The following is a 14,400-nucleotide window of genomic DNA, read 5'->3' on the forward strand; positions in this document are numbered from 1 at the left end:
ATATTCATCCACAATTTATTCCCTGACTTGAAGTGGATGCTGCATGATAATGAAGGCCTGCCCTGTGAGTCCAGACAGAGGGAATCACAACTGCAGAGGAATTATGTAGCAGATGCAAAGGATGTAACACAGGCAGCAAACTCTTGACTGTTGCAGAATCTAGCTGAAAAACAATTAATAAACTGATCGTATATTGATAAATGTAACCAAACTAAAATTACATTCCTTAATCACCAAGTCACAAAATCACAAAGTTACAAACACCTACCCACATCACATTAGTCAGAAGATGGCACAGATGGAGCCAAGTGAGATATTGTGATAAATGTTGATGAATGTATGTGAAGTGAGTAATCTGATAAATTCTTTGAAGAATGAGAACACTGTCCTTTTCCAGGTTGATAAGGTTAACTTTTAAAGCTATTTTTATTTTTGAAGAATTTTAAACATTCTAACTGAAAAGTCAACAAGTCAGATGAAGGAAAAAGTTACTAACTAACTGAAGAAGAGGTACATAAAAAAATGTAAGTATCAAATTTCAAAGAAGAAAATGTGTAAAACTCTAAATGACCTTAAGTAATGACCTTGGATTAAAAATGTCATGACATTTTGGCCACCTTGGCATACATGGTTAAATAACTGAACATAGATCACTCTATCAGATAAATAATACATTTAAGTGTTAATAAGTTGCATTGTGCCGTCTCAAGCTAAATTAATAAACTTGTGATATAATTATGCTTTCAGAATAGTGACAAGTGTTGACAGGAACAGACATTACAATCCTTCTGCTCAAGGTTGTGAAACATTTCTTGTTGGGAAAAAATATGCAATGCTAATTTCTATAAATATCTACTTTTCAATTATTAATTTTGTACCAAAAATAATGCATGAAAAGAAAATCTTTACTTCTACATGTCTATATATATATATATATATACAGTGGCCTCAAAAAATATTTAGATGCTTAAGCTGGACTTAAAATGTATGAATTCCTCTGCATTTGAGAACAAAACATGAAAACAATTTGCATTTATTGTCAAGAAAGATAACTTAAGTATAATTTTCAAGCAGAACATTTAACAAAAAGAAGCTTGCTATGTTTTAAATCATAGAACAATTGATATTATGGATATATTTGGACACTTGATAATGGCTTCATTAAAGATTGCAAGTTCAAGAGTTTTAGTTTTTAGTTTAGCAATTCCTTCTTTCACAGAACTTTTTAACAAAGTCTGGGCATAGATTCAATAAGTTATTGTAAAAGCTGTGGTGAAAGTTTACTCCAGGTTTCAGCCATCAAAGCTTTCAGTTCATCCACACTAGAACATCAACGATCACACTAGATAACACTATTAATGAAGCCAACATTTGTTTAGGTTTTTGTTTTTTAAAACCCTTAATCGAGACAAAAAATTCAAACACTAACTCCTCCTAGAGCTTTCAAGCTACATCTCAGCACAGACTGTTTTGGAATAATGTGCTATATTTTTCCTAACTGAGTGGACTTATAGTTTTCAAACAGTGGACAATCAAAAATCTGAACCATTCCATAGACTTATATTGACGAAATGTTCAAACGGGCCAACAGAATGCTCGTTAATTTAACTCCAGCTTTAAAAAAAATTCAAATGTAAACAAACCCACAAATGCATTTAATTTGCTTAAAAATCTATCTATCTATCTATCTATCTATCTATCTATCTATCTATCTATCTATCTATCTATCTATCTATCTATCTATCTATCTATCTATCTATCTATCTATCTATCTATCTATCTATCTATCTATCTATCTATCTATCACTCTCTCTCTCTCTATGTCAGTTTATCGGACTATCAGACTTTCATTCTATCTAGTCAGATGGCTGTTTGTCTTACTGTAATGTCTGTATAACCATCAAACTTCAAACTTTTCAAATTAGTTTTAACTTTCAGGCAAGTCTTTGTCAAGCCAATATCAAATTTGGAAACACGGGGCTGGGGAAACGTATTCAGACCCAGAGATAAAAATAAAATCTTGGTGGATTTTTGTCTACAGTATATTAATACATTATTAATTAAAAGTTTGAAGCTTTTGTAAGACTAGTGGCATAACTTACACACTGTAGCTTTAAATCAGCTATTCATTGCTAAAGTCACATGTACACATTCTTCTGTATGTAGATGTGGCCTTGGCCTGTGGACTTCACTCTCCAGACTTGAGCTCTTCCATTCAGGGCATCTCAGATGCAGAAATCCGGCTGCCTGGCTGTCAGGGGCCCATACTTAGCATCAGTAGCATGGAGTACCTCAGCTCAGAGCAAGACAATCTCCCTACAGGTGAGTGATTTCAGTAACACAGGTGTGGATTTCTTCATAATTACACGCTTTTTCTTCATTTAACACTTTTCTTCATTCTTGACATACACGGTACACAGCAAGCCTTGAAATGTGTTCTCAATTTTAAACAATTTCTAAAAATGTTCCTGTCAGTGGTAGATTTAGTACAGAACAGCGAGACAACAGACGAACCAAATTCAAATGAGGAAGAGGAGGAAGAGGAGGTCATTCCATGTGTGAATGAAAATGAGGATTTTGAGGAAGATGCAGAGGACAAAGAGGAAGATGAGGAAGATGAGCCGCAGGAACAGTCTCCTCCAAGCAGTCATTGCAATCTTGTGTCTCAGCTTAGCACTGAGGAAGGTGTGTTCTTTTTTGCACAATGACAATCAGACAAAAAGATCCCTAAGAGTATACTTGAATGTGACTGCATTTGCTTGTCTTTGCAGATCCGGGTAAACTCATCGTCACAACTGTGCCTCAGTCAAATTATTTTTTTGCAAAAGAACTGCCTAGAGTCCCTGAAGGCCCTACTCCTGTGGTTTTAAGAGGGCCTTTTAGTAATACTGTGGGTTCACCACATATAGGAAGCATACATCCGCCACTGCCCCCAAGCTGTATAATAGAGGAACTGCACCGAGCCCTGGCAACAAAGCTCAGACAAGAGAGGTGGGGATGTTAAAGCAATTACGATTAATTTAGCATTATTTTAGGATGGCAAGATGGGGTTTTAAGAGGGCTAAGAAGGGGTTTTCTTAAATAAATATTTACAGTGCATCATAATATAGTGTTGCTCTCAGTTTTAATCTTTATTGGATGTTTTAAAAATCATACATTTTACAATTTTGTTTTTACAAAATGCATCACATTACAGTGTTTCTTTTTATTTCACTCTTTTTAAGTTTAATTACTTTTCTTTAAATATTTAATATTACCAAAGCATCATATTTCAGTGTTTCTATTAGTTTCTGTTTTTTAAAGGTTTTAGAATAACTTTTTTTTATTTATGCATCATATTATATGGAGTTTTACAAATAATAATAATATATATATATTACCAATGCATCATATTCCAGATTTTCTTTCTGTTTCTTTCTTTTTCTACACATTATTTGTCTTAAAAAATACTACAATTGCATCATTTAACAGTGTTTCTTTTTCTCTCTCTCTCTTCTCTGGCCTATAGCATCGAACGGGAGTCTAGTGGAGAGAAAGAGAACAGGAAAGAATCAGAGGAAAACAAGGAAAACGTTAGACAGGACCACTGCTTCACTGATGCTTCAGAAATTATCTATGACATTGACAGCTGGAACGAATCTGTCATTTCTGGTGGGTGTACCAGGCATTGTATTATTACTACATTTTGACTGGTCCCTAGTAAAAAATAAATAATAATAAAACAATTATTACATTACTACATTAATGCACTTACAATGGAAGTCTAGATGCAAGACATTCCAAAGAGTTCGAGAGCAGAAATGTGAAAAATTGTAGAAAAATGTGTGTTATTTTTGGGCAGTAAAGTTTATGCATTGGGACTGCTTTTCTAGAATTGTTGGTGTCCTTACGTTTATTTTGTGAAAGTTCCTGTGTTAACAGGTGTCCTGAAAATATATGCTACCTATCAGGATGTGCTACCAATGCTATTTTTGCATTGTTTAAGGGTTAGGGATTAGTACAGCCTCACACCACATCAAACTATCTGATATTTATGCTGGTAGCACATCCTGATAGATATTATCTGCCTGCCAAGATGTACTACCTTGGCTTTTAACACATTTCATACCGACAGGTTCTTCCATGCCTCCTGACGTGCTACCCATGTTTTAACTTTATATATCACTGTTTTTACTGCGGAGCAGGTAGCACAGATTGTCAGAACACAGGCAACATACAGTATCCATAGTACCATCATCAAATGATTGTCCACAGTGATTTTCATGTTTTTCACGTTTCATTCATGTGGCATGACATAAAAGTTCTGTCTTTGTAATTTCCATCTATAAATGTGGATTGCTGAAGTTGTGTCATATGGTTATAAAATCAATGGCAAAAATCTTCCTGTTTGTGTAGGTACATTGCCAAGGAGGATGAGGAAGGAGCTGCTGGCCGTGAAGCTTCGGAATCGCCCCAGCAAACAGGAGCTAGAGGATAGAAACATTTTCCCTGCGCGGAGTGACCAGGAAAGACAGGAGATCCGTCAACAGATTGAAATGAAGCTTGCCAAGTAAGTCATAAATATGTTTTTACAGTCGAGTATTTCAGTAAATCAAATATTACACTGCCCTTTTCTGGAATCTCTATGCCAGTTTGTGGTCCAAATAAATCTGTAGTCGCATATATGTACAACGTTCTACTTTGAAAAAAACCTCATGCATTTCTCCAAATCCATGTCAACACGTTGCCCCATGATTTATAATGTTTTTGTGGTGCTTTGGACCATCTGGTAAGATGTGTAAAATGGCATTAATGATGTAAGATACATAGTGGAGGTTGGGATTAGTGCGGAGGTGAGTGCAGATCTGAGTTGATCTGTTTGAATACTTTTATTAGATTATATTTGATTATAGAAACTGTTTAGTGGAGACTGACACCTGCCTTTGACTGTTAGATGTTTAATTCAGTACATAGTACTGTTCTCACATTTTGCTAATGTTTCAACTGTATTGGAATTACATGAGGATGAGTAAATGACAACAGAATTTTAATTTGAGCTATCCCTTTCAATGCAAACAAACATCTAACATATAATTTTACTTGAGTGTGCTCTGAGCATCATGCCTTAGAGTTTTACTCAGAGAACATAGACAGTATCTTCTTTTTAGTGTTAAAATATCAACTTGACAAATAAGAGAACAGGTGATCTTCTTACAGAAGCAATGTAATGTTTAATATCTGATCTGTGCATCAAAATGTTAGAAAAAAACAAAAAACTGTTTGCCGTGCCTAAGGCAGTCAGCATTTTTGTCAGGGTAACTCTTATGCAATCAGCCGTGGTATTTCTCACCAGTGCGAAGAGCCCTCTGTTAATTCTTAGAAGAAACAGCCATCATGTCCAGGTTAATTTAAGCTTTTAAGAGAGATTAGTGTTCAGGAAGCAGAGATAGACACAAGGGTAGGGTTGCACCAGCTGTGCGTAAGTTTTCATGTAAGTTGGGACCATAAAGTTCACACTAAGAGCTGAGTAACTAGTGCTTTATTCGGCTGCACCACCTGTTCTTAAGGCAAGACATTACTAGAGGGTCGTAAGCTCTCCGTAAAGTAATGCGTAGTTTCATAATAGTACATTTACCCATATTTTTCCAATAAGCAGCCTTCATTTGTACACAGAAGTGTTACAGCCCATTTTAGTTTATCTCGCTATGGTTGATGTTCAAATCTTTTTTGCTCACGTAACTGTCAGCTGTAATAAATTATAACCCATTCAAATACGATACGTAATAAAAGTAGATTTGATAAATAGTATATTTGCCCTATGTAAATAACAATATTATAGGGACTGTAATAAATAAGTGGTGATAAATAAATACTAATACAACTGGCTGGAAAATGTATTCATTTTAATATCCTATATATATTGTAAATGTGTTGAAACTTGACACTGGGTGACGCACCTTGAAAACTGCACCGTTTGATTGGTTTCATGCTGAAGAGCTGCTTAAATGTTTTTTCTATCTTGTAAATGTAAACGAGGGTAAATGCCAACACCATCATATATGCCGAAAAGACTGAAGCTTGTTAAGCAAAAAATGTCCTCATTGATCTCATAAAATATCAGTCTGCTTTTTTATTCCATTTATTCTATCCTGGTTGGAAGCTTCCGTAAAAATGTAGTTTATGCATAGGGTTATATTCTACCTGTTTAATGATGCAATGCTCAAATGTTATAATAGTGTGTAAATTGTGACTTAGTGCCCATTTACGCCACAACTAGGCTAAGTTGTTACCTACGTATAGCTGGTGCAACAGGCCCAAGGTGCTAAAATGTCTTAAGCAATGTGCACAAACAATGATATGTGACCATGGCAAGTTATATAATGATGGAAACACAACTAGTTTGCAAAAGAGGAGGATATGATGTGGAGGAATCTCAGGCAATGTGCTGACACAGATCTTTACATTAGATTAATTTCTGTTACAGCAACTTATATTCTACAGATTTATGCATGATGCAAATTTACACTTTTTATCAGCACGCTCTACCACCTGAGCCACAGCCGCCCGCATTTTGACGAAGTAATAATATTGCTGGAACTAATTACTTTACTGTAATCAGATGACAGCAACACTACTACCATGTGTATGCTTAAAGAGGTTTATGCCTGAAGTGATAATAGGAGATGAAATATATTACTTAATGCAAACCTTACAAAATTATCCAACCACATCTTAGACCAACAATATTCCCCCAAATTGTCATCACAACTAGCCCAACAATGAGTTTTCTGTACTGTAAATAGGAAACTGTATAATGTATTCATGCCACAATGCATGCTAGAACTCCCAAACCCTTAATAAAACAGCAACATTATTCATTATGAAGGTGATTGTACAAATATCTAAGATTTACTTTAGTGAGGGGATGTAGAAAAAAAATTCAAAGAAATTATTAATTACACACACACAAAAGTTGCAGCTCTTTCTATGATACTTTAAGATCTAGCAGTTTTTACAGTACACTAATGACATTGAGATTAGCAGTCAGTCAATAATGGTTACACCCAATCTTGAACATTTGGTTACATCCTTATTTTTCAAGCCTAATATTTTTTTGAATGAAATTGTAACTTCAGGCCCATTTTCACCTTGCAGCATTTGACACATACACATAACTAAAAGTGTTTGATGCTTATTAGAAACTCTCTATGATAGTAAGGTACTGTGTTACATGCTATAATTTAAATATTGGTGTTCGGTGTGTCAGTGACTATCACATTTTAGAATGGGAGTGGAAGAGCAAATGAAGATGAAGCCAGATGCCTAAGTGTTGAGTTCATATATTAATCATACAGAGTAGCCATTGTCCTCCTCTTACCAGATCTGTATTGCTGTCATCGGTTGCCCTCTTATATTCTCAAGTTAGTGTGTTCATATAATTTTGAGATAACTAGGAATGGTTAAACTGGTTTGGCTTGCTGTCTGCAATAGAGGGTCCTGAGTGAGTTCCTCCCGGTCTACATGAAGAGAGATAAAACATGTTAATGGATTCAAGGAAGTGAATATACACTAAGAAAATGTTAAATAAAAATAAATGTGGAGATAAGGTGGAAGAGGGATGCTGGAGAAATTGTCACTGCAGAGACGTATGCAAGCCTTTATATACTCTAGTGGTGATTGTGAGATAAGATGAACGGGCTTCTTCTGAACTTTATTTTAGACTCAAATACTCCATTATGAGAGTATTTCCAAAGGAATAGTTCACACAATAAAAATAATTCACAAATATGTTTGTTCATATAATCCTGAGATAATAGTTAATAGTTAAGCTGACTTTGCTTGCTAGTCGCACTGCAGAGCTTAGATAAAAAATAAATACAATTTAAAAAAGGAATTATGTTGTTCAAAACCTGTATGCTGTAATTTTTGGTGTGGACCACTATAGAGATATTTAGAAAAATTGTTGTAAAGAACTTGCCCAGTGTTAGCTGTAATCTGATTACAAATTCATAAAAATAAATAAAACACAACTCATGAAATAGTTTTATCAAGCCATACAACAGATTTGTGTGAGTAATAGATTGACATGGTAGATGTTAGTCACTAAAAATCTTCACCTCCACTGAAATTTTGCGTCCAGATTAAAATAATTATGCTTCCACATCTTTGCCGCCAAATTGGTTCTAGAGTGTATTTAACCGAAAGTGACATGCCATTTTTAAATTAAAAAAGTTTACGCACTAGACGTAAACTTTGGGGAAGGGAAAATATTCTGTGAATAATTACTTAAATTTTATTTAAAAAGTCTGGCCAGGATTTTAGATTGTTATAGCTAGTGTTAGTCAGCATAACATGGTAGTCCAATTGAAATCTTGAAGTAGGTCAGCACCAAAGCGCGACGGTCAGTGCACCTGCTGTCTGAGCTAAGCACACAATAACACTTTGCTGCAGCAGTTTGACCTTCCTATCTTTGGCTTACCATGCCCCACTCTACCTTTAGAAGCTAATTTTAGACCTCAGACTGGTAAATAATGGATGCTAGTGCATGTTCCTCTCCTCCATCTCCACCCCGCATGCTGCTGTGCACCAGGAATACAAAGTACAGTAATAATCTACTGTAGTACTCATAGCAACATCTCTCAATTAATGGAAAGATAGGAGGAATAATTCCAATTCCATCCTTCTGCTAACTGAAGGGTTCTGATTAATGGCTTGTTTATAATGTAGACCAATGCCGCCGGCATCCAGTGTTGCATGGGCAGATTTCTTTGTTTCAGTTTTCATAGGGAAGCCATTGTTGCTAGGCAACTCATGGTACAGGTCAGTAATATCCAGGCAGCTTCCAAAGGGGGCTTTGGGAGTGGGTCTCCATTTCACTTCATGAAATATTAATGCCACCACATCTGCTGGAATCCTGTCTTACTCAGCGGATATGAGCGACAGCAGTGTTACACCGGCAGATTGAGTGTGGGTGGAATTCTATATTGTTTTAAAAATAATTATACATGTCTTGCCATATATATTGTCATATGATTTCAAACACATATCGTGATTACTGATTTACAGCCCTTTGAAAGCAGTCGTACAGCAAATTTCCAAGTGCCTATGAGCATATTTTATTTTTTTAATGAAGTAGTTCCATAAAAGGGTATACCAGACTTTCAGAAATGTGCTTTGGAACTTAAACTTTATGTTAATAATCGAATTATAATCGATGGCAGGAAAATTAACAGGATGACTTCCAGGATGGAAATAAAAAGCTAAAGTTAGCAATTATTCAATGAGGGATTGAGGGTTTACATGAAGGTGTCAACTTGAAGATAGGTATATTATAAAGACTAACATGTAGAAGTGATATTGAAGACATTAAAGGAATAGTTCACCCAAAAATTAAAATTCTCTCATCATTAACGCACCCTCATGCCATCCCAGATGTGTATGACTTTCTTTCTTCAACAAAACACAAATGCTGATTATTAGAAGAATATTTCTACTCTGTAGGTCCATACAATGCAAGTGAATGTATGGCTCCAAAAAGCACATATAGCCATCATAGAAGTAATCCAAATGACTTCAATTAATGTCTTCTGAAGCAAGGTGTGTAAGCAATAGATCAATATTTATAACTTTTTTTTACTAAAAATGTTCGCTTGATGTAAGCACGAAAGCCTCCTCTGCATAGGTATATATATATACAGCTGTTCCTATGGTCCGCAATACTGTTTATGCAGAAGTCTGAGCAAGGAGCTCAGTCTGAGGCATCTGCATTGTTCACCATTCCAAGATGGTGCTGCAGTTGAGTTGACGTAGCCAAATCAGTCAAAAGTTTGTATGAATACATGAACGTATGTATACATGCATTTGCCAACGCGCTTTGAGGGGCAACGTGAGGGGCAACGTGTATTCGAAGCTTGTCAATTTTTTTTTATATTGATCTATTCCTTCCACACACACACCTAGTGTTTAGCTTCAGAAGACATTAATGAATCTACTGGAGTCTTATGGATTATTTTATGCTGCCTTTTTGTGCTTTCTGAAGCTTTTAATGAAATTAGCACACATTAACTTGCATTGTATGGACCAAAAGAGCTGAGATATCCTTAATTTGTGTTCTGCAGAAGAAAGAAAGTCATACACATCTGGGATGCCATGAGGGTGAGTAAATGATGAGAGAATTTTGATTTATGGGAGAACTATCCCTTTAAGACATAAAAATAGAAAACATATTTTTTAAATATTATTTTGATTAGAGAAATTATTATTTTTTTAATAAATTGACAGTATTTCATTTTAGAATTTTTATAGAGGTATTATAGAAGTTTCATTTGACAAAAATGGCAACATCTGCTCAATCAAAATTCACCCATATTTTTACTTGAGATATTATGGTAAAAAAATACTTTAAAATAAAATAAATACTTTTAAAAAACTTTAAAAATAGTGAGTTTACTCTTATTTTCAATATATTACGACATACAGGCAATAATGTTGACATGAAAATGTATAGTAGGAATGACCCAGTTGTTGCTTTATCATTGTTTTCTACAAGCTATTTGCCCTTAGATTGTATTAAAATGAGCAATTCTCAATTCATAAAAAAGGAATCACTTAACATAATTACCATACTTCAAGGAGAGAGAGAGAGAGAGACAGAGAGAGAGAGAGAGAGAGAGAGAGAGAGAGAGAGAGAGAGAGAGAAATCCATTAAAGAATACCAAAACCCATTAGATCTTCCAATCACAATGAAAGAACTGGAAGACAAAATCAGTGTCCTAGAATCCAAAAAAGCATGTGGTGTAGACAGCATTCTCAATGAGGTGCTGAAACACATGGATCACAACTTTAAACTGGCAATCCTAAAACTGTTCAATGATGTTCTGTGTGTGGGTTATTTCCCTGAGATCTGGAATCAAGGACTCATCAGCCCATTTAAAAGAGTGGTGATAAATTAGATCCTCACAACTACTGAGGCATCTGTGTGAGCAGTAATCTGGGGAAGGTGTTCTGCAGTATTTTAATCACCAGACTTTTAGACTTCCTTATGAAGCACAATGCCTTGAGTAAATGTCAAATTGGATTCATGCCAAAATGTCGCACATCTGACCACATTTTCACCCTACAGACACTAATTGATAAATACGTACATCAAAATAAAAGACAAATCTTTGCTTGTTTTGTAGATTTTAAGAAAGCGTTTGATTCAATCTGGCATGAAGAATTATACTTTAAACTTATTGACAGCGGTGTAGGGGGAAAAACTTATGATGTGATCAAATCAATGTACACAGCCAGTCAATGTGCTGTTAAAATTGGCAACAAAAGAACCACATTTTTCCTTCAACAGCGAGGAGTGAGACAGGGCTGCAGTTTAAGCCCCACCCTCTTCAACATATATATCAATCAGTTGGCACAAACTATTGAACAATCTCCCGTTCGAGGTCTCACTTTACATGATATTGAAATAAAGTGTCTCCTCTACGCAGATGACCTGGTTCTCCTGTCGTCCACTAAAGAGGGCCTACAGCAGAGCCTGGCATTACTGGAGAGTTACTGTCAGACCTGGGCCCTGTCAGTCAATCACCAAAAAACAAAAGTCATGATCTTCCAAAAGCGATCCAGATCTCAGGGACTAACAAACATATTTTCGTTATCAAACAGAAGCATTGAAATCACAAAGACATACACTTACCTCGGCCTAAAAATCAGTTCTACAGGTAATTTGGCTTTGGCTGTGAATGACCTCAAAGAGAAAGCACAAAGGGCATTTTATGCCATTAAAACATCCATTAAAATTGATATTCCAATTTGGATCTGGCTCAAAATATTCAAATCAGTCATCGAACCAATTGCATTATATGGCAGTGAAGTGTGGGGTTCACCTATAAAATGTGACTATTTAAATTGGGAAAAACATCGCATTGAAACTCTGCATCTGGGATTTGGTAAAAGAATCATTTATGTCCAAAGAAAAGCCCCAAATAATGGATGCAGGGCAGAATTAGGCCAATACCCTCTCTTTTTGAACATTCAAAAAAGAGCCATTAAGTTCTGGAAGCACCTAAAAACAAGTGACCACAACACATACAATTATAAAGCCCTTAAGTAACAAGAGCTGAGCTCAGTGAAGAGTCCCCAATGCCAGCTTGTCCTGAGACTGACTGAGGTCACACCTGAGGAGATCGGCCATTCTCAGGATAACGGCACACTCACAAACATTCGGCCAAACCAAATTATACACAAAGAAAAGGAAAAATACCTAATGCATTGGACAAATACCTTTAAAAATCAACAAAAACTGGAATGTTATTCAGCACTAAATCGAGAGTACACAGTGGCAAACTATCTGAGCACGGTGACTGACAGAAAATTAAGAAAAGCACTGACTATGTACAGACTCAGCGAGCACAGTCTGGCTATAGAGATGGGCCGCCGCAGACAGACCTGGCTGCCCCGCGAGGACAGACTGTGCGCCCAATGCAACCTGGGAGTGATTGAGACAGAATTGCACTTCCTCACAGAATGCCAAAAAAAACAATCAATTAGAAACAAATATTACCACAAAATTAACAACATATGCCCAGATTTCAATGAATGTACCCCAACAAAAAATTTATTTTATTCTGGGTGAAAAAGAAGAATGTGCAAACATAGCTGCAAGATTTGTAGTATCCTGTAGAAACCTGAGGGACAACCAGAACAAAAATAAATAAACATGATATATTGATGACCCCTGACCCCAATCCCCTACCCCTGTTTCCAACACTATATAATGTTGCATTAATGCTGAAGGTTATTTCTTTATAGTTATTATTGTTCTCATGTCCTAGTTCAGTTCCTGTTCTGTTTTTCTATGTAATTGCATTGGCAATACACAATGTCTTTGTCATGCCAATAAAGCTCATTGAATTGAATTGAGAGAGAGAGAGAGAGAGAGAGAGAGCAGAGAGAGAGAGAGAATAGAATCCCTGCATGCAGAATTCTGTAGAAACATTCTAAGAGTTCAGAGAAGAACACCTACTAATGCATGCCGGGCCAAACTAGGCAGATACCCCATTAAAATACATATTGAAAAACGATCCCTCAAATTTTGGACATACCTAAATTCAGGTTCCCCTAACACACTGCAACATGAAGCCCTTAAAACCCAAGAGCTGAAGCCTAAAACAAGTCCCCTTTGTCAGCTGGCTCTGAAACTCACAAACCCACTAACATCTAACAAACACCAGTTTCAGACCAGCACTGCTGAACTAAACCAAATCAGAATAAACCAAATCATAAAAGAAAGCAAAAAATTCATATTTGGACCATTGGGAAAATTAAAGTAAAAACCAAAGCAAATTGGAATGTTATCAGGCCCTAAACAGAACATATAATCTAGCAGAATATCGTCTAGGTTACGTATGTAACCTCCGTTCCCCGATGGAGGGAACGAGACGTTGTGTCAGAGAAGTGACACTAGGGGTCTCTCTTGAGCGCCGATATTCACCTCTGAACTATGAAAAAAGGCCAATGAGAGTTGGCAACCAGTATTTGCATGTCCCGCCCCCGGACATACGGGTATTTAAGCGGCGCAAATACGGGAGTTCATTCAGGATTTTTCTGAGGAGCCGGAAATGGTCCGGCCACAACAGGGGCTCGGCTCAGCGACGTGGCAGGGGAGACACAACGTCTCGTTCCCTCCATCGGGGAACGGAGGTTACATACGTAACCTAGACGTTCCCCTTCTGTCCCTCTCTCCACGTTGTGTCAGAGAAGCGACACTAGGGTTCCACTTAAAAAGAGCCATGCGCTGAGCCGTGTACGTGATCTGCTGATACAGGAGCGAGCAGGTATTCCTACGTGCAGAACGACCAACTGTATCAGGCTGCACGTACCCTTCCCCAATGACCCATTTAAGCCATCAGGATTCCTTATCGTTACCCTGGAGGGGGGAACAAGGTGATGGCCGCCAACATGGGAACGGGCCTGCCTGGCTGGGCCTCTTTTCTCTCTATGTTTCTCGCATAGAGCAACTACGGCCGGGGCCCTTACACGCATTGAGGGAAGGGGGTCTTAGCCCTTATTAGTGCAGAGAAGACCCTGCGGAGGCCACACCTAGCCGGGAGGGGAGGCAAATTTTGAGTGGCAAATACATCGCATGGCCTATACTTAGGTCTTATCGCGGAAAAGTAGTCGCGGTGGTAGATCCAGCCTCGCAGAGGGGAAGCAAACAGCACGGCAACCGAGGCAGCTGTAACTGCCTAAGGGAAACACGGAGTCAACTCGTGAGGGGACAGAACCGTGGTTTTACACACAGGGGGAGTCCGAACAGGAGGCCTTACCTGTGGGGCACCTATACCAGTACAGGGTAGCTTGCGGTACCCGCAGTGGTTTGGGTCGGCGAGTTCCTCCGCTGAACTGCGACCCACGAGGGCTAGGGAG

At 37.3% G+C, this 14,400-nt stretch overlaps 1 protein-coding gene across 2 annotated transcripts in view; it reads left to right on the plus strand.

The window, feature by feature from the left end:
• LOC127629001 (phosphatase and actin regulator 3-like) overlaps positions 1–14,400 on the plus strand; it is an 80,116-nt gene that overhangs the window by 53,808 nt on the left and 11,908 nt on the right. For both annotated transcript variants that reach the window (XM_052106006.1, XM_052106007.1), the window contains 5 exons: positions 2,167–2,322; positions 2,476–2,685; positions 2,772–2,991; positions 3,509–3,651; positions 4,396–4,549. In XM_052106006.1, the coding sequence (XP_051961966.1) occupies positions 2,167–2,322; positions 2,476–2,685; positions 2,772–2,991; positions 3,509–3,651; positions 4,396–4,549 (883 nt within the window). The remainder of the gene's footprint in view (positions 1–2,166; positions 2,323–2,475; positions 2,686–2,771; positions 2,992–3,508; positions 3,652–4,395; positions 4,550–14,400) is intronic.

This window comes from Xyrauchen texanus, chromosome 35 (genome assembly GCF_025860055.1).
Source record: "Xyrauchen texanus isolate HMW12.3.18 chromosome 35, RBS_HiC_50CHRs, whole genome shotgun sequence".
Classification (NCBI taxonomy): domain Eukaryota; kingdom Metazoa; phylum Chordata; class Actinopteri; order Cypriniformes; family Catostomidae; genus Xyrauchen; species Xyrauchen texanus.